Below are 21,115 nucleotides of genomic sequence, written 5' to 3' on the forward strand. Positions count from 1 at the left end.
CTTGACACCCCTGAAAGCGAGTTGCAGCCGAGAATGGCTGACCTTCGGAACCTCCACAGATGCCGAGGGCATGATGCACTGCAGTGCACTCAGATAGCCGCCTTTTTAGAGCAATTCTCTGAAATAATTTTGGACCTCCCAGGGCAGCCACATCTCTGGGCTACCGTCCTTAAATGCAAGGGGTTTTGAGCCTAAAGTTCAGCACCACTAGATTCCACAGGCAGGATGGCACATTTCCCATCGCCTCAGTCTGACATGAAAGATACCTTGCTCAGTGTGTGTGACACAGCTAAACATGGGCTCTCTGGCAAAGCTGTTTTTCTTTTTCTCTCGAGACAGAACCTCACAGCATCACCTTTGTTCTGCTCCCTTTCAAAAGCTCTTTTAATCTCCTAAAATCTGAAAGATGTAGGGCATGCATGTGAGAAGAAGCTGGGAAACTCAGGTCTTTCAGATCTTCAACCAAAAATCTTTCCAAAGAGCAGCCTGGAACTATGTGCTGACATTGATGATGTGATCCTGGTGAAATACCAAAGAAGGAGCAGCAAACATGCTCTTCTCCTGCAGCTGAGGACCTAGTGAAGTCACCTTGGGACCAAGCTGAGAGCTGTTCTGCTGCTGAGCCAGCACAGCTCTTGTCAGTAAAATGGAGTTGTAAGGCAGCAAGTGAGATTTACTAAAAATACCACGGTTGCCACATCTGTAGTCCTAGAATAGCCATTTTTACTAACTATGAGAGGCACGGAAATATTCGGATCAGCTTTGGACTGTATTGGGCAGTCAAATAAAAAGCTCAGGGTACAGTCATTGTGAATATAATCCTATTGTCTGGACTTTATGTCACCTGAACTTCTGTTATCTGGACTTCAGTTATCAGAGTAAGTTCTATTTGAAGGAAGTTGGTTGTTGGAAATGAAAGTAATAGGGAGTAAAGTACATTAGTTCCTTTCTATCATTTCATTGATATGACCCAGAATGTGTAAATTAGTACCACGACAACTGAAAGTTTGATTATAAAACAGAAACAAGATAGCTGTAGTCTGCCAGTTCTTATTTGGAGTTTTATTACTTTGAGCTTTATTTCATAATCATTAGCCATCAGATAAATACTGCATGTTTTAGTTGGATATGGTAAGATGGTGTGTGCAGATGCTAAATTGACAAAATTACAGGGCTTTTTTTTTTTTAAATGATTAAAATGGTTAATGTATTACTAGGATGGCATTAATTTGTTTTCTAGAGATTTGACTAGGGGATGATTTTAAAACTGGATGCTGAATTGCAGGTTCCTGGATTTATAGTGTGGCGTTCACGTTAAGTGGCTTTTATTTCATAATTTCTGGATTACTGCTTTCACCACCCTGGTAGTTCCCACTGGTTTTTCTAGGAATGATGCTGTACTCCGTGCAGGTATCTGAGCCTTCTCATATACATTGAGCAGATTACTGGCCATTTCTATGGGGGATCTGACTCACCCCACCCTCAGATTTGGCGCTTTTAGGATGAGAAAGGGGAGCATAAGATGGGAACCTCCTGGGAATGAAAACATGGGACAAGAATTGCTCTTTGGAAATTGTCTCTCTTTGCCACAGGGCCCACTACTTTGGCATCTTTAGTGACTCTTTTTCTGTTTGGGATTGAATCCGTTGTGTCTAGGGTTATTTCAGTGAAATGAGAGGCACATAGCCACCCTTCACCCTAATCTGAGTCCCCTTACTCTTCCACCTTGCCAGTCCATTCTCAGCTGTGGCCCTGTGAAAGCTCCTCTGCAATCTGTGATCCAGCCCGTCCATCTGGGGAGGAAAGAGGCATTCCCTTTCAACCTCTTTACAGCTGTACAGGACAAATACCACCCTCAATTTTTCCTCTCTGAGGTGCAAAAGGTGTTTCCTCTTGCATGCAGGAAGTTTTGCAGCTGCTAAATGGCCTTGTTGTGGCATTTTTCCCTTCCTGTCACTGAGCATGCACTGAACATCAGGAAATCATTACAGAAAATTGAGAGACTGTGTGTGTGTGTATACACATACAGAATCCATAACCCAACTGATGCAGTAATGTGCAGGGTAAGTTAAAATACCTCCCACACAATATCTGGCTTCTGAAGCACAGCTCCAAATTGGCCATTACCAGAGTAATGACTTAATCAGTTGTTAACAATCATTGTACTCCCTACCAACCTATGAGCATATAACCTTACAAAGACTCCCCTGGTACCTCCTCTGTTGCTGTCATCAAAAGAGCTGGCCTTATTTCAGGTGTTTTCTATGCACTGCTGCCAGGGTTCCTCTCTCTTGAGTTCCTAAGGCATTGCTTCCAGTGCAGGGAACTCTCTTGCTATCCCCAAGGGGAAGAAACTAAGTGGAAACTCAGCAGCTGCCATTTACGTTAGAAGTCCAGCTTCCAAGTAAAGTTGGTGCTTTGTTACCTTCTGGACTTAAAACCTTGGAGAGCAAGGTCTAGCTTTCCAGGAAATTCATTCTGTTCACACTGATGGCTTTGTCTCAGTTTCTGACAGTCCCTGCAGTGCTTAGAAAGAGCAGCGCTCCAAACACCCTGGGGTGGAGAGTGCTGTGCTGCCCCAACCCCAGTGACATTGACAGCCTTCCTAGATGTGCATGGGCCAGATCTTGTTTCACCTCTTCCTTGATGGGAGATGTGGAACTTTCCTTTAGTCCTTGTCTTGATGTGTGAGGTCATCAGGAGCATACCAGTGATTTGTGACATTTGTCCTGCCACACTTAGTCTGGAGTCAAGGGGAATAACTTCACAATCAGTAGAACTTTTCTAACGAGGGCTACTCTGAAATTGCTCCAGTGAAAGGACATATCATCACATAGAAAAAGCACTGTGGGATCAGAAATCCCCAAGGCTCTGTGTCTTTTTTTTTTTTTTTTTCCAAATTAAAATGAGCTTTAGCCCTGAAGGGTTCCCAGTGCCACTGTTAGGGGTTTGTTAGGAGTTCTCAGACTCATAACCTGAGCACAGTCCATGTTGCTTTGTTTGAGCTACACAGGTTGATCACCAATGACTAGCTGCAACACCTCAAAGCATTTGATATAGTTTTCTTCCCATCAGTTGTAACCGAGACAGAGAGAATTAACTTGGGGAATGCATTATCCAAATCATGTGCTCATAACTGGGTGGAGTTGGCATGCTAAGAGCATACCCAGCTGTGGGCTGCAGGAATGAGAAGGATTTGCTTGGTTTTCCTAACGCCATCTGCTTCCAGACCTTGTGGAGAAGTGCAGGGGCAGAAACTTGGCAGAGAAAGCCAATAGGACAAAGACAGCATGGAGTGACAAACAATATTTTCAAGGACAGCTATTTGGGACACACAAGGATGTGTTACCTAAAGCTCTCTGGTCTATATCAAATGTAACATCAGGTCCTTAGTCCTCTTGACTCTGAGTGGTTCTTTTGGTACTTAATTACTTCAGAAATCTTCTCCCTCCACTCCCACCCATGAAAGGCCAGTGGGGATGCCTGAGAAGGGGTCTGGTTTCTCAGAGCAATCCATTTCAACCGCATGCAATGAAAATAAGAAGGCCATCCTATCCTCAGCAGTAGCACTGTGTCATAGGATGTGCCTCGTGCTTGCTCTGAGGTGGCAAGGCCTTACCCAGCTAAGACATTCAGGTGAGGCAAATAGCCTAAGCATCCAGACTCACAGCTACAAGGTCCCTCTATATAAAACAGAAAGACAGGGAAGTTGTTCAAGGGAAACTGAACCTGTCCTGAGATTTGACTGGCCCACCAGGAGGAAGAGTGACAGAAATCCCTTGCCTTTCCCTCCCTCCCTCCTTCCCTCCCTCCCTCCCTCCTTCCCTCTCTCCTTTCTTCCCTCCCTCTCTTTATCCCTCTGTTCCTCCATTCACTCATCCCTCCGTTCTTCTATCCTTCCATTTCTCCACCCATTCCCAGTTTGGCATCTCATTCAGTACCAATAGGTAGGTGAAAGGAATCTGACCTATGTGTTTCCACCAGCCCAGGGAACAAATGAATGTGAAACACATCCAAGACCTCTTTACTGCATTTCTCCATCCTCTGCTCGCTCCCAGCTTTGTCTTATTGAACACTTAGCAGCAAATGACTTTACATACTTATATCATGTAAGCACAGCCAGATTAGATATCTATTCTCCTCCCTTCCAAGTGTGGCAGATAGTTGGAGAAGGGTAAGAGCAGGAAAAATATATAAGACATTGCCACCTTATACAACCTCCATATGTTTTGAGTTCAATTATTTCCCACATATGATGTGGATTTCATGGATTTAGTAATTTTCACTGGATTAATGTCTAAGATCTGGCCCTCACTATGAATCCATGGAAACTTTTATGATCCACAATCTCTTGCAGCAAGTAGTTCTCCAAATTCCCTACACCTTACATGAAGAGTTACATCTTTCTGAATATAGTGCCCAGTAGTTTTGATTGATAACTCCATTTTTTTATTGGAAGAGGTACTAAACATCCAGTCCTTTCCTACCTTCTACAAGATAATTATGTTCCCACAGACCCTTGTGATATCTTCCCCCAGCTGTCCTTTCTTCCAGACTAGTGAGATACAGCCTATCCTGTGCTTCCCAGACCCCACTAGCTCCAGATATCTCTTCACCTGGGTTGCCCTCCAAACCCTTGCCTATTATACTATTTCTCTTCTGAGACAAAAAGACCAGGTCCACAAGACCTGCACAATTTGGGTGGTGGCATAGTGACACTATCTGATAATTCCTGGTATCTGATTTGCTTTATTGACTGTTGCTGAACGGTGAGGTGACATTTTTGTAGAGCAGGCTCCCACAGTCCCAAGACTGTGTTGTTTCTGCCTGTCCCACCACCCCCCCCAACCCTTCCATCTTAAGTAGTAATGGTCAGGGTAGAGCTAATAATTCTAACTTCAGAAACTAAAAATATTGTACATAGGAACAAGAGTGTCTGCCAGGGACCCCCAGGGGGATGAGTCAGAAATCTCAAGAACAGTGGCCCACAACAACAGAACAAGACCTTTACAACAACGTTTGGATACAGAAAGATGGTAGCTACTGACCTGACACAGTCTGCTGAGCAGCTGGGCCAGGACCACACATAACAATTTAATCCAGCACCTCTTTTACTGAAAATGAATAACAAAACCTTAATAAATCAACAATTACTTATTGCTGTATTTGGGGTAATAAATTCTTTAGTTTATCAGTAGCTTGTGGCTTCCATAGCATGTTCTTTGAACAGTTTGCCTTTCAGTTACATCCCCTTTCTCTCCTGAACAATAAATTAGCATTCTTTTTTTTAAAGGAAAAGAGGGGAAAAAGAGGATATATTACAATTTTTTCAAAGCAAAAGGAAAAATGCAACATATTTTTGACATATATCTTAAAATAATATGAGGATAACTTTCTCTGCGTGTTAGATGCCTATGCATAAATAATAAAGGACGTTATGTTATTTACAGTGTTACACAATAAACTAAGAGCATCTCATTTAACATATAATCCATAAAGACAGTAAATAATGAAAACATCCATGTATGTACAAGATGTATTTACAATAGAATAGAGAATTACAAATGATGGTAATTGGCCATGTTCTTTGTCTGCCCTTCTCTGCAGCATTTCATAGGTGCTTTTTTTGTTTCTTACTAGTAGTAAGTCCCAGCTGATGGTAAGTAGCCACACTGCAGGGCCAAGAAGTGCTCAACAGGCTGAGAAGTGTGTCCTTTGAGGAGACACAAGTTTGCTATCCTGGATGCTCAGGAAACTGCTTGCAATGTGTGTGAGAGAAGCAGGGAGATGCAGCATTGTTGTTTTGGAGGACTGGAAAGAAAGAGCTTTCCTTTTCCCTGATAAAGGCAGTGATTAATCTCTTAAAACCTGGGGGTGTTGGGGTGGCTCAAGTGAGGAAGAGAATAACTGGGTCAAGAGGAGGAAGTAGGCTTTTCTCTGTTACATGAGAACCTCTGTGGAGCTGTAATGATTTACACCCCCTGAACAGGTAGGCCGTACCCAGGTTGTGCACAATATACTCCAGCTATACACCCCTTAAAGAAGCCTTTTATCCTGGAATAACTCCTGCATATAAACACATACACAGGGAAAACTCACGGCCAAAATTAAATGACATGGAAATAAACCAGGACAATCTCAACAACTCTGCCACCACTGGAATATTTCCCCCCTCTTCAAAGAATGTTTCTTCTTGCCACGACTTTTCAGCCAAAAAGCTGGCAAGGATTGCACAGTGATGGCTCAAGGGTGTTGGGACTGCCTAGCTCAGAGGTCTGGGTACTGAAGCAAATATCCCCAGCAGGGGAGCTGGCCTTTCCCGTAGGCACTTGCTGGCTCTGCTCCGTGCTGCTGCAGCCTCCAGCCCCCTTGGCCAGCAGGAGACGGCTGCAGCCTGCCAGCAGCATCTGTGGCCAGGTAGACTTGCTAACGTCTGGGTGTGGTCTTGACTGATGAGAAACACCCTCACAGAGTATAAACACAAGTTGAGAGGTGGGGGGCTGTGTCCTTCTCCCAAGTTCTGTGAGTGCCAAGCTGGGGCAATTCCCCGTAACTTGCTGCTGCATGAATTGTGCTGTAAGGCTGGGTTCTCCACAAAGACCTAAGGGCTTAGGCAGCCATATCCCCAATTGTGTTTTCTTGTTCTTAGGTCCGTGTGAAGTCTCCAGCCTAATTTCATGCTTACCCTATAACACACTGTGTATGTCCTGGGAGGGAGGAAGAGTGGGAACTGCACACCGCTTTGACTTTGAGGCACTGCAGCAGAAGAGGTGTGACATTTTTCCCTAGACCTACACCAAATAAATCTCACAGGCACAGCTCCCAAATAGGGAATTGCTCCTTCATTTTGTACTGGCCCTCTATAATAACAGTGTTAGTAGTCAAATAATCTGCTCCACATCAAGGCATGTTCCCTTTCCATCCCGTTTACTCCGTCTGGGCTATTAACAGACACTTCAGTGAGAGCTGGCCTTGTGGGTGATCTATACTGGAGGAGTTTACAAAAGACTTGTGTTATAATCTCTATTCTGCCACTAAGATGGGAAATTTTTGGGGAAATTCGTTGTTTCTCTGCCATCCTTTTTCTGTCTCATCTGTCCTGCAAGGTCTTTGCAGTATCAGAGGCCTTCCTGAAAGGACAGATTTTCAAGTGCCTCTGGAAACTCAACAGTGCGAACCCTTTGGAAACTCGTGGCCTTCATCAGGAAAGCCCACTTGGCCCTCTGAACAACTGAGTTGCAGAATTACTGGGAAGGTGGATGTTCTGCTGCATGGGATTGCAGATAAATAGGCATGACTAAAGGGATGAAAATGAGAGTACGCTGTCTAGAATTTGTAGGGGAGTTTTTGTTTCAGTCTGCAAAGGCAAAGTGTGTTCAAGTACATGCCAACTAGGGAAAAATGGCAAAGGGGACTTAAGTCCAGACTACGTATTTGCCATCTCCCATAGACTTCTCAAATAAGCAGGGCCATTTCAGCCACCATGTAGCCCAAAGCTGTGCTAGTTTCCTAGCATACCGACATCCTACAACTTTGTTATCTTCTTCTTCCTATACCAAGGGGTTTTTTTGTTCTTTTTCTGCTGAATCTGGTGTTCAGGTAGACTCACCCATGTTCTTACTAATATGATACATTTATTTATACAGTGAGCTACTCACTGATTTTTGTCATCCTGGCAAAGAGCTTCTTTTACTATACTTTGCTTTCAGGTCTCAAATTAATAGGACATGCTTTGTTCATCAAAACTCTTAAGCACATGCTTAACTTTGTGCATATGCTGGATGTGTAATTGGGAGTCTAGCACATGCTCAAGGTAACTTCTGCTGAGATTAGCACAAGCATATGCTTGAACAATTTACTGAGTTGGGTCTTTAGTTCCTCAGGTTTGCATCTCACAAAATTTCTTTGACGTATTTCTCTTCATTTAACTGGGACCAGAATGTGGCCCAAAGGATGAGTGTAGTTTGGCTGAAATTCTTTTTTTCTTGACATGGCTCTTATTTTGAGCTCAGTAATACCTGTAAAACATATGTTCTCATTTTCAGAATCCCCAGAGTCTAGGAAAAGCATTTGTTTTCCACATCAGTCCTGAGTCAATGCTGTGCCAACTGAATACACAACAAAAAATCAAAAGAATAGAAGAGGCAGAGTGACCCTGACTAAACTGATAGGTATTCAGTGCAAAAGAGGCCATTTGCTTCTGCCTGGGTGGATGCAACTGCTCCAGCACTGGCAGCATCCTTGTTCATTACTAGTCAAAGACTTCAAGACTGTCACTGGCTGTATAAACACTGATATCAAACAGTCACACATGCGTTACTATGGCTGTAACCCACATGGTGTGCTTGCCTTCATAAGTGGCCTTTGCATCATCCTTGCCTCTCTCTACCCAAGTAATGGAGTAAAAAAAGGCAAGTAGAAATAAACTCCATACATCTGCTATGTCCTTCCTATGTGCCTATACTTTTTAACCATTCAGCAAATCAAGTTCTTCCCTGAAAAGCATTTCTGTGTCCAAGAGTAAGCCTTACTCCAACAGCAACTCTAACAATGTATTGCTAGAAGCTTGTCAGGGTTCTTTCTGAGAAGGAGAAAAAAAGGGAAGAAAAATTGAGGGGAAACAAAAGAATAAATTGTGTTTTAGAAAGCAACATTAAAAAATAGAGGTGAAAACTGATTGCACTTTTATTAGTGGCATTTGTTTTCCAGCTAGATCTCTTCCTTGCTTGGTTACAGATATCTGCTATTATATAAATTTTTTTAAAATTTTTTTCCTTTTTTTTTTTTTTTTTAAATAGAGTATTGGGTTCAAAGCCTCAGTTAACTTAAACCCATTTCCTAAGGGATAACTAGAACAATTAATATCTGGAAAATAATGAAATGGCAGCTCCTAGTGATTACAAGCTGACCTCTGATTAATAATAATATATTTGGTTTAAAATCACAGTATTACTTTCTTTCTATAAGTAACAATACTTAATGCAGGTTGGTGCTTTTTTTTTCGTTTGTATGTTTTTTGTTATCCTGCTGTAATTAATAGTAGCATGCTGTTGGATCTACTATTATCCCAGTGCTCAAAGAAGCAAACCTTTTGGCTGGCAGAGAGCAGACAAAACTCATCTCATACACAGGAAGCAAATAAAAGTTCTCATAGAAGAAAATTTTTTTTTCCAGTTTTTTATCTTTTTTTTTCCTTTTTCTTTTTTTTTCTTTTTTTTTTTTTTTTTTTTCTTTGTGTGTGTGTGTGTATGTGTTCTTCTGGTGGGGTAGAGTGGGAGTGCCATTACAGGGCTTTCTGATCTGGGGATTCTACAGCAAGCGACCAGAGGGACTTCTGCAATTCTTGCAAATCATACATCCAGTCATAATGCAGTGCACAAAAAAGCTAGGACAACTGAGGGCTAAAAGGTTTTGCAAAATACTATGGGACAGCCATCATTGTAACTGTACAAAACTTGCTCTCAACTTAACATAACATAAAGGCACCATTGATATCTTTCCCCATTTTTGAAATACTGTAAAAAATTGCTACATATGGCACATAACACATTTGTACATACGTATATTTAATTTATAAAAGTTTTTTTTTTTTTCCTCTCCTGTTTTCTATCAGCGGAATTGCTAAAATAAAATAAATCGTTTAATTTAAAGGTGGAATACTTCATTATATAAAATAAAGTTTTACATGTGAATCTATGTGTTTTATGTTTTATACAGCAATAGGGTCTTGGTTAGCTATCACACTGGACAACCTTGCTTGCAAGTCTTCTGGCGTGGAGAAGCGGTTTGCCGGGTTAGTCCTGCTCTCAGCCAGCCGGAAGGCAGTGGCCGGCTCCAGACCGGTCGCCCCGGGGTTCGGTATGCTCAGGAACGGTGTATCCTCGCCTATTCTTTCATCTTCGGTTTCGGTCTCAGAGCTGCTGCTCTCAGAGCTCGTGTCGGAGTCCACTTCCACCCTGCTGGAAATGTGGCCGTTGGGCTTTGTTCTTTTGACCCTCCGGCTGTTGGTGAGTTTCTTTGGAGGCTCCTGTGCTGGTTCGTACTCCTGCGTGGTCTCGTACTCCTCATCCTCCACTATCCGCAGAGGACTCGGTGGCAGGCTGTTGCTCTCGTGGGTGGCATTGTGGTGAAAGGAGTTGAATTGCTGAAGGTGGTGGTCATACTTCTCATGTAGCTGCAGTGGGGTCACCAGGAGCAGCGGTCGCTCCTCTTCTATGAAGGGACTCACCGCCACTGAAGGGATGGAGACGGTCAAGCTGGAAGCCGGTGGTGACATTGTGGAAGGGCGGGACTTGGGAGAAGTTGGAGTGTGAAAATCGACGGGTGACATGCGAGCTGGTGTGGTCATAGCTGAGACATACCTGAAGAAAAGAGATGGGGAAAGGTTGCAAGCACAGGAGCAGTGGTGACCTGTGAACACAGCAGCTCGTGGACTGGGAGAGAAGCAGCAGGGATCCCTTAAGATCCCCAGCATCCTTACATAGGGCTACCAGGGAAACATTCCTGCTGCTATTAATCCTATAAACTGCTGACTTCTGGGACGCCAGACAAAAACATTTAAGAGCAGGAGGAGCACAGCAAAGCCCCCAGATCTGTTTGCCTCACAAGAGCCATGGAGATGCTGTAAATTATTTGCCAGAATAACTTTCTGGAATTAATCCAGGAATGGGATTCAGAGACAAAGGGGCTGCCAGAAACAAAATGCATTTGCAAGTATTTTCTCAAAAGGGAAAAAGGCTTCTGCACTTCTGGAAGGATTTGACCAGAAGTTGGGGTGCATGTGAACAGAGAAGGAGAGAAAGGAAGGGAATCAAAGGGCAGTCCTCTTGGGGCTTCATCCTCTTCTGGCAACCAGATTGTCTCAGGCTAAGGAGGAAAGGAGGAAAGTAATGTTTGGATAAAATCTAGAGCCAGATTCTTCTACTTTTAATCAATGGGGGCAGTCAGAGAAGTATTTGCAGCACCACCCCAGCAGCTTTTTGCTGCTCCACTGCTTTGGTGCTTGTTACCTTGGCTGGAAGGTCTGTTTGCAAAGAAATATGGAGTATCATTTGTCCTCCCTTGGGAACAAATGCTAAAAGACAGGATTGTCCAGCCTAGTCTTCGTGATATCTCTGCAAAATTTGTCCCTATTCCTGTGGGAAGGGTAGTGGTCAAAAGTGATTTCTGAAAATGAAGCTTAGGTGCCATTTCAGAGTCTGTCCCAAAGAAACAGGACAAAAATTGTGAGACTCTCAACTGGTTTGGGTCAGTAATGATGCTGGTGGGGTCATGTGTATTCATGCCAGGTGAGGATCTGCCTGAAACCCCTTGATCGAATGCACAGTTCCCAGCATGAAACTTTGCAGAGTTTGGTTTTGTTTTTATTCTTATTCTAAATTCACCTGTTTGAATTAAACTGTGTCCAAAGTTAAAATCTTAAGCTCCATCTCTTACCCAGGCCCACTGAGAAAAGTTATGTGTCTATGATTGATGTAGTTATTTAATTTTTCATCAGTTATTTATTTATCTGAGCCTGAAATTACCAAAATAAATCTGAATCCAGCTTTCTTATCCAAATTATGACTCAGTTGCACATATTACGCTTGATTAAAACAGAGTTATTGGAAAAAAGAGAAAATTGGACAGATTCTGAACAGATGTGTAGTAGAGTAAATTAAATGCATCAGAGGCACATTGATTTACCTCAACTGAGGAATAGGAGAAAGAAAAACAAAACTGAAATTATGCATGGAAATTAATCAAGTTGGTTGGGCAAAGGACAATTAATAGGTCTGTGCATTGGAGGAATTAAGTCATTATTTCTTCTTCCATGAGTGAGCTTTTCATCTCTTTCACATTTTTAAATAGGCATTGTCTGAAAAAAACCGAAGCCTTTCTACTTCACCACCTGGTACAGTGTTGGATATACATCTTCATGACACACTGGATTTTAGCTAAACTGGTTCTGTTAACGCATTAGGTTAGTTACATGTGTTCAACATACTGTGCACGCTTCCAGCAGCGTCAAGTTACTCCTGCTGGAGTGTTTGTGCATTCACACATTGCTGGTGTGTTCCCCCCCACACCGTAACAGGGCAGTGCTAACTAGCTGCTGTCTGCAATCTGAGGCACAGGAGCTGAAGCTGTGCAGCTCTAGCCCATCCTGAAAAGAAGGTTAAAAGGTGATTGATTTATCCAGCTTCATGGTCAACTATGCTGGCTCAGTGAAAGAGGATCAGAGTGTATCCACAGCCATCCAACAAGCATTAACTAGTTACATGCTGCCAACTTCATCGTATAGTCCAGCCTTTTGTGCAGAGACAGTGTTTTTTGATCTTCTCTTCTGTAAGACAGCTAAGGACATCCAAGATAAAACTCCTTGGGTTCTCTGCTTTTCTAAAAAGGTGGCAGGGCATGGGATCCAACAAAGGGATGGGGCAATGCAAAAGAACCCCTCATAATGTCCATTCTATCTCATTTCAAAATTGTGAGGTATCTGGTGGAGGAGCACAGCCTTGATCTACCAATTCACACCATATTTGATGGCTTCGGGAAGTAATTCATCAGCTCTCACATTCCTTTATGTTTCAGAGTAATCTTTAGTTGTAAGTAACTCTCATTCTCCCCCTTAAATACACACACATACATGCAATCCATCTAGGGAGAAATTGGCCATGTATTTCCTGCTTGCTAAAAATAGATCAGGCCTGCAATTAATGCCCAGGGAACTATCATCTCCTGCATTCCAAATTCTCGATCGCTTCAGGCACAAGCTAGGCTGTCAATGCCTGATGAATTATCCAGAAATGTTGCTCCTTTTCACTTGTAGCACAACCTTCAGGAGACACAATAATTGATGAAATGCCCTCTTTCTTCTCAGCAAAACAAAAAGGAATATGCTGCTCCCCACCCTCCCCCCACTCAAAAAAAAATTAAACCTAAACAGTTCATATCAGAATGATGCTCTGGGTGTCCCAGGCAGAGCCAGGACATGGCATGAAAGATCTTCACTTCTCACATGCAGACGCCCAAATATACTGAGCTGCAATACTCGCCACTGGCAGGTGTGTGCCCGACCATCCTGTACAGTTCCCAGGCTGGAGACAATGTGGTATTTACTGCTACAGGTCCTGATCCAGCAAAGCACTTAAGCACACGCTGAGCTCTACCCGTGTGAGCAATCTCACTGACTTTAATGGAGCTACTTGCACGATTAAAAGTCAATCTTGCTGAAGTGCTCTTTTGGACTGGGGCCACGGCTGTTTGTGTCATGTGAGCCATCTATCTTGAAATTAAATTCCATGGTAAATAAAGGATAAGTTATAAGGAGACAGCTAGTTTACTACCCTTCTTGGCACTACACACAGGGTCCTTGCTTAGTGGGCCCTCTCCCTGCTGCTAAGAAGTTTTTTGTATGGCAGAGGAAGTACCACTGAAATGGTTTTTGCTGCACTTGCACATTCATTTTTCCAGAAACCACAGTTTGCCTCCTGCACAACTCAGTCTCCTTGGGAATTGCCTGGCTGCATTTTTGACATCATGGACATCCCACAAGATCAAATTCCTTATGACTTCGAAGTGCTCAGAGAATTGGTCCAGTAATCCTCTGTTTCCCTTTTCTTCTGCCTATGATTCCTGGGAGCAAAACCCTTTTTAAATGTCTTGTTTCTTCTCGGTCTTTCTTTTGCTATTCTGAGGCCATCACATGCTCCTGAGGCAAAATGCTAGCCTAAACCCAAGATGAATTTTTTCAGTAGAAGTTGTCTTGCAACTCATGCACCTCAAGGCAGACCTCAGGAACTGATGAACCAGCCTTTTCAGAGAAAAAATTACTTTGTTGGAAAACTCCTGGCTAGCTTTATTTCTAACTACTCCTCATTTAATAATGACTTGGGTCCTTCTGGCTTGCACTTTGTGTTCCTCGCTTTTGTTTAATAAAAGGTCAAAGGGAATTTTTAAAGAAGATAAAAGGTTTAGGAGCTGAAATCCTCCAGAAAGGAGGCAGTGGCATAATATCTAATACTGCTTAGGAGTCCTTAGTGCCTTCCTCCTCTGGATCAATACATTGCTTTCTCCCTACAAAATCCCTCAGTTTCCTCATTTGCATCTTCTAACAAAAGGATAATTAAGCAAAGATGTGGAAATTTCTGACTAGTTACTCCAATGGAGCTTTTCCGAGTGTGAACTGCTGGCTAATAGGAATAAATCCAGCAGAGGCAAGAAGGGAAGAAATGCTTTTAGTAGACTTCAAACTACTATTAGGTCCTCCATAAATGAGGAGGTGTGTGCCCTACACGAACAGCTGCACTGTTGGGTTTCCTCCTGTGCTCCCAAGCTTTGAAACCATTCGGGAACACCAGGCCTTCCCAGCTGAAAGCAAAGCGGTGGTGCGTCCTACCTTTCACTGTGAGGAGAGTCTCGGTAGGAGTCAGGGGTCTCTCTTGCATGCCGGAGGAAGCTGTTGCCTTCCCTTGGGCCGCCGATGCCGTTGAGGCGGCCCCGGGGCCCCGCCGGGCTGGCATGCCGGCTGTTCTCCATGGAGGAGCTGACGAGCACCGAGTGGCTTTCAGAGAGGATGCTTTCAGTGTGGCCGTTGCTCCAGCTGGAGAGCAGCAACCAGGAAAAGAGAAAGGGAGAGCATAAGTTTGGGCTCTGCTGGCAGAGGCATGCGAGCAGAAGTTTAGCCAGGGGATAGGAAGTGGCTCTGTTGCCGCTCAGGACGTACAGCCTTTGGGTTGGCAACCGGGGCAGCAGAGTTTTGTGAATTGTATGGATCCACATGCATCAAGATGATTTTGCATGTATGGATAAAAGGAGAGGGAAGGAGGGCTTTCCAGTCATCACAGCTGTCACTGATTTAGCAATTTGCACATACTAAAATTCAAAGTGACAGTATTGGAATGCCATTCAGATGGCTCTTTGTAGATTCACGGGAAGATAATTAGTTAGGTGATACGACGTAAAATATTGGTAGTCTTAAAATGAAAACACCATGGAGGGAACATAGATTCTCCCCAGTTTGTTGTTTCACACATCTTTTTGGTTTTGTAACAGCAATAGATAGTCTATTACGGGTGCCATTTGCCTTCCCCCTCCAATACCTGTGGCTAGGTGTCTGGGTGACTGTCACGGAGTGGTGTGTTGTTGAGGTGTAGTGGCTCGTAGAAAATGAGGTCTCTGTTTCTCGCTCGATGACATGCTCACTGGAGATTACATTTTTCGAAACGTACTGCTGAAAAAACCCAGACAAACCTCAGGTTTACAAACTGTAATTCACAGCACATTTGTAGACACAATTTCCAATCCCTTCTCCCCACACTGCAGTCTTTTACATGTGCCAAAGCACAAATTTTGTTATGTAAATACATGCAGAAACCATACTGACACACTTGAGCACGTTCATGTACACCTCTGCATACATACCCCATCTAGACTCAAAGTAGGAGGAGATAAATGAGGAAAGTAGCAAAGTTTTGCATTCCAACGAAGCTATAAACAACATATGTATTTAACAAGATGTCCTCACAGACAGAGACCTGGAAAGGCAACCCCCCCCAACCATCAGATACACCAAACCCACTATTCTCTGATGAAGAATCTGTCACTAGTTAGTGACAGTAGTTTCTCCACCTGGGTGGAGAAAGCCAAGAGAAATGAGTCACCAGCCTGCAGCAGGTGGAGGTTTAAAAGCTGTGGGGTGAGCTTTCCTGAGGCACTGGCAGCCTAGGTTGAAACGTGGGCAGTGAAACCTACATTCACCAGCTGGACGTTGTCCGGCGGTGGGTTGGGGTGGTGCGGCCCGTTGGCCATGTTCATCACATTGTTCCTCTCCGAGCGCAGGCTCTGCCGGAGGCGGTCGTGCAGCTTCTTCCTCTGCTTCCTGCGCGCGAAACACGGAAACGATTTTAATAGACAGAAGGAAAGCAGCTGCACCTTTCAGCACATCGATGTTGACGATAATAACGCAACACCACTTTTTTTTTGCCAGAGTTTCCCCGCGCTGCTGCAAGAGCCCGGGGTAATTCTGAAGACTGCGGGTCTAATTGCAGCTGGAGCTGTGGGGACCTGCAGAGGGGGGAGGAAGTTTGGGATCCCTTCCAGGAGTCAGCAGGCCACAGGGGGATGGGAAAAAGTGTGAGGAAAATGGAAGCCATTTCTAAGCAATGCTCTGTCTCAGGAGAAGGTCTTTTCTCTCCTCAGAAGGGACTGGGGAGAGATTTTAACCCAGTGACCATGATGCCCTCACAAAGGCCCAGGCAAGGTTTTTGAAGTCCATTGGGTTACACCACTCTATTCACCACAGGGAGCCGAGGTGGCTGTGCCTCAGGCCTTGCTTGCAGACACTGGAAAACGGTCTTTGTGACGTGGCAGTTACGTATTTTTTCAGTGAGATTCATCTCCTGTCTCAGCAGTGCACTTGAAATTCATAAGCGTGTTAGAGAAGTGAAGGGTGCAGAGGAAGCCTCAGAAATCCCAAGTAATCGACTACGTGAGGTATGCCTGAGCCTGCAGACTTCCCGGCAGCTTTGGAAGGTTTCATTTTAGCAACATCAGGTTCACTCTGGAACCTAATGATTAACAGGTGGATGCTATGGCTGCTAATGCATTTAGTAGAACCACCCATGTACTAATGAGAGACATGGTCTCTGGCTGACTTTGATGCTTCTACTTTGTCCTGTCCTCAGCTGCTCTTTCCCCACTTGCTATTAAAACATAAGTCATACGAGAAGTGGCTGAGGGAGTTGGAGTTGTTTATTCTGGAGAAAAGAGAGACTCAGGGGTGACCTGATCACTCTCTACAACTACCTGAATGGAGGTTTTAGGAAGGTGGGGGTTGATCTCTTCTTCCAGGCAACTAGTGACAGGACAAAAGGAAATGGCCTCAAGCTGCACCAAGGGCAGTTCAGGTTGGACATGAGGAGAAACTTCTTCATGGAAAGGGTTGTTAAGTATTGAAATAGACTGCCCAGGGAGGTGGTGGAGTCACCATTCCTGGAGGTATTCAAGAAATGATTGGATACGGCACTTAGTGCTATGGTCTAGCTGATGTGGTGGTGATCAGTCAAAGGTTGGAGTCCATGATCTCAGAGGTCTTTTCCAACTTAAATGATTCTGTGATTCTGTAATCCTTCCGTCTCTCCTCAGAAGAACTTTTCAGGAGATCATTACAAGCTGTCAGCAACAAAACTTACAGCACAGTAAAACCTGGCGCTGTGAAGGCTATGCAGAACACACTAAACAGTGCACCAAAATGAACACACAGAGAAATAGCTATTCAATTTTAAACTTAATTTATCAATATTCCCCAGTTTTGTCTGATTATGCTGGAAAGCTTCAACCATACTGCCACAGAATCTATGGAAATGAAGGGAGGATGCAGGCTCCAACACACTGTGGAGTACGTGTGACCTTGGTTGTGGCAAAAGCTAAAATACATACAATTCCCTAAGCTGTAAGCAGAATGCAGACAGTGTTGGCAGGGTAGGACAATATAAGATATAATAATTTTCAATCCTGTTGTGAACTCAAGGGGACTACTCTAATCTTTATGAAAAGGAGAGGTGAAGGAAAACAATAAATATGTTGAAGTTTGATAGCCAAGAAAACTTAAAGAGAATGAAAACATTACTTGACACACAGAGCATTTTACATATTTTCTCTGTGTGTATGTGCTTGGACAGTGGAAAATGCTTAATTTATATTGCACCACATGAATAGCATGAGCTGAGATGGCTACTTTGGAAATGCTCCTGTCTCAGAAGGATACAGTCCCAGATCCATATGGACTTTCTCCTTTGAGGATAACCAGGCATCATCTTAGGACACAAAAGTGGTTAAGGTGGATGGAGAGTGCAGTGCCAGGAAACATTTGAGCAGCTGCCTGAAGACCTGACTAGTCTGAAAGGTGACACTTGAGCAAGGGTTTAACTTGATTTCACAGCTCCCTGAGACCCTGGAGACCTTGGGAGCTGAGGACAACCTGAATTTTTTGAGATGGTAGAGAAAGTAGGTTCTTGAAGGAGTTTATCATCTGCAGGACTGAGATCCTGGCACATATAGCCTGGGAATCTGTCCTTAGCAAACCACATTACTTCCCAGGTATTTGCATTTGCACACTTCCACCTGTGCTGCCTGTCCTCTAGGAAAAGGACACTGACTAAAAAAAGAAATTATTCCGCAAAGCTGAGAGAAAAGACTAATGCAAAAGCTAGTGTGTATTTCACTTATTTTAAGGAGCTTTTCCCTTAATGTAAATGACCTGAAAATAAAGTGCCACTGAATTAAGACTCAGTGTCTGAAGATATTGCCTTAGCAATCGACCAGCAGTATCTCTTGTGAAGAGACCAGCAAAGTCTGAGCCATTACATTTTATTAATACTGCTCTCCTAACACCATTCCCAGGATTCCTCCTGGTTTCTGGTTTTTCCCCTATTTGGAGAAAAGAGCATAAGGAAATCACCTGACAGATAGCTGTCTGGCATCACTGCTGCATTTGGAGGGCCATGAACTGGCATGGTGCTCTCATCAGCTGTGTTGGAAAACATTTAACTTTTGGCTTGTGGTGATTGCTGATGTCTGGGGTAAACAAAACATCCAGGCCCTTGATGGGTTCTGGGGGCTCTTTATATAGAAAATTCTACTTCAAACATACTGACTATGTTTGTTGAAATTCATAGAGATGTCTTGGCTGATTTCAATGAACTCTGAATCAGGAAATATACTATGTAGCTGCTGAGCCCTGCCAGTTGCCATTTCTGAAAGCAGTAATTGATCTGATGGTTTTATAACTGTTTCAATTGTTCTTCACTGACCACTGGCACCAGGTTATGGGTGGGAGCAGCTCTATGTGTGTGTGTGTTTGTGTGTGTGTGACTCTCACTGAGGGGGAAAAATGATCTCTCTCCTCCCCCACGTTTAACACATCCATTATTGGTGGGGCCTGTAACAAAAAACAACAACCCAACTGCCAATCAGACCCTGAAACAGTAAATCAGGTTTATAGAAATGTGGAATATTTATGATAAGGGTTTTCTGTATTTTGGTGGGGAGATTTATAAGAGCAGCCAGAAGTTCTGGCAGCAGAAATTCTGCTGATGTTCCGTGTAATTTATGGTCCAGGGTGCCTCATGCACGTTTGAGAGTCACCCCCAGTAATTTAGAGACTCACAGAATGCATTTAAGTGCCTACTTTTGCATTGAGAGCACTTTTGTGTTCATTTTTTTGGCCTTTGGTGCCTAGTAACTTTTAGCACCGTTAATCTTGTCTCAAGTACAAACAAACTAGGCTGATATGTAAAATTTACTGCTGGGCAGCAACATGATTCCAGTTTTGGAGTTTGTCCCTTTTCACTTGGGGAAACTGGCTCGAATGGGTGATAGGAAAAAACCCCAAAAAGCAGAAAAACAAACCAAAACAAAAACCCCCAAAGCCCCTTAGAAACCTTTCAGATATCTGCCTTATTTTTGCACTGCTGATGGACATGGAGACCTGCACTCATCTGGCTTGGACCAGAGCACCCTGGCTATAAGTTTGTCTCTTCAAGTCAGCTCTTGAGAAACCCAGATAAAACCTTATGCTCAGAGGAACATAAACTACAGTCAACTGGGAAGGCCCTGAACAACAACCAAAGATATAAAATAGAAAAGTTTACTTGGTTTTGCAGTAGGCCACCACACACATGATGCCAACTACTAGAAGAGCAATGCAAATGCCAGTTATGGTCAGCACCCGTTTCTGGTACAATTCCTCAGCTTCTAGAAAGGGACAAAAAAAGAGAAAGTCACAACATGGAGGGTGGCTAGGCAAGGAGCACATCATCAACAGCTGGCATGCTACAAACCACTCCACAAATTCACACAGCCACACAGACACGGCCACCACACTTCAGGCAGACTCTTTATTAACTGCAAGGAAAACAGGGCTACACCACAAACTCTTAACACAACAGTGGAGATGAGTACAATTACAATCAAAAGTCAGTTTGTTTTTTTATTTTGTTTGGTTGGTTGTTGTTTTGTTTTGGTTTTTTTGTTTGTTTGTTTGTATTTTTTTGCTTTTTTGTTTCATTTTTGGCTTTTTTTGTTGTTTAAGTCAACAAGAATAATATCTAAGCAACAACTTCACAACTGACAAACACTCAGCGATTGCTGGAAATAAAAATTCAATGTGCTAAGGTAATAACATGAATTTGCAAATGTTTTGGAAGTTTTACTCTGCAAAGACAGCTGGAATGAAAACCAATTTTACAGGTCTTAAGAGAAATTTATTTTCTTATTATCTTTTTTGGATTGTTTTCATATCCAATGTCCCTCTGCTCCCATGTCAATTTGTATCTCAGCTGTCTTTACAGGAGAGATTTCAAAATATTCTTCTACATTTGAGACATGAGCTTGGCTTGTAATTATATCACCAATGGAAATGAAGATATGTTTTGAGCTCTGGTCATAAAATTCAGAGTCTTCCTCCAGTGCTCTCCTAAAACACAGCAATATCAACAACCAGAAGTGCCTTGTATGAGAGAAATGTTGAATTTCTACTTGCATCTCTTGGTGACCAACAAAGGAACTCTCTATCTGGGGTGGCAGCTTGCTCAGTGATGACAACGTCTTACCGATCTCATTCACCGGAGATATTTCAGTATTACAAAGGTGTTAGTAGCACTGGTAATGTTTGGGTTGGAGCTACTGATGTTTTCCAGTCTCGCTCATGCTTGGCAGAGAGCATTGCTGAGTGCTCTGCTGGGGAAACATTATGCAGGGAGTGCTGAAACAGAGGCGCATTCTGTGCTGACGCTTTACAGATGTGGATTTGCATTCCCGCTTTTAGGACAAAAATGGATGTCTAGTTTTACTCAAGTCTTATTTTTGATTAAGCAGACAGTCTGATAATGACCCGCAGTATTGACCACAGTTGGAGTACCAGCAGGTGATTAAAAATAAATGAATGAATTAGAGCTGCACAGCTTTGTGCTACCTTTGGGATAAAAGCCAGTGTTATTCCTGCTGGAAGGGGCTTACACGAACATGTAAGGTCTGTGGAGCAATTCACCAGGAGGTACAGAGGTGCACAATGGTCCCTCACATGTGCCACGTGTCTCTGCCCAAATGATGTGCTGTCATAAATGACACACCA

The 21,115-nt window shown here is 43.3% G+C and overlaps 1 protein-coding gene across 14 annotated transcripts in view; it reads right to left on the bottom strand.

The window, feature by feature from the left end:
• Positions 1–5,135: 5,135 nt before the first annotated feature.
• Positions 5,136–21,115, bottom strand: part of NRG1 (neuregulin 1) — a 453,259-nt gene continuing 437,279 nt past the window's right edge. For 13 of the 14 annotated variants that reach the window (XM_017822501.1, XM_017822499.1, XM_017822500.1 and 10 more), the window contains 5 exons: positions 19,635–19,737; positions 15,736–15,862; positions 15,084–15,214; positions 14,381–14,584; positions 5,136–10,361 (listed from right to left, as the gene is read on the bottom strand). In XM_017822501.1, coding sequence (XP_017677990.1) covers positions 9,710–10,361; positions 14,381–14,584; positions 15,084–15,214; positions 15,736–15,862; positions 19,635–19,737 — 1,217 coding nt within the window. In that variant the 3' untranslated portion in view covers positions 5,136–9,709. The remainder of the gene's footprint in view (positions 10,362–14,380; positions 14,585–15,083; positions 15,215–15,735; positions 15,863–19,634; positions 19,738–21,115) is intronic. The other variant, XM_017822489.1, reaches the window with a different exon arrangement.

This window comes from Lepidothrix coronata, unplaced genomic scaffold (assembly GCF_001604755.1).
Source record: "Lepidothrix coronata isolate B3197 unplaced genomic scaffold, Lepidothrix_coronata-1.0 Scaffold98, whole genome shotgun sequence".
In the NCBI taxonomy this organism is placed as follows: Eukaryota; Metazoa; Chordata; class Aves; order Passeriformes; family Pipridae; genus Lepidothrix; species Lepidothrix coronata.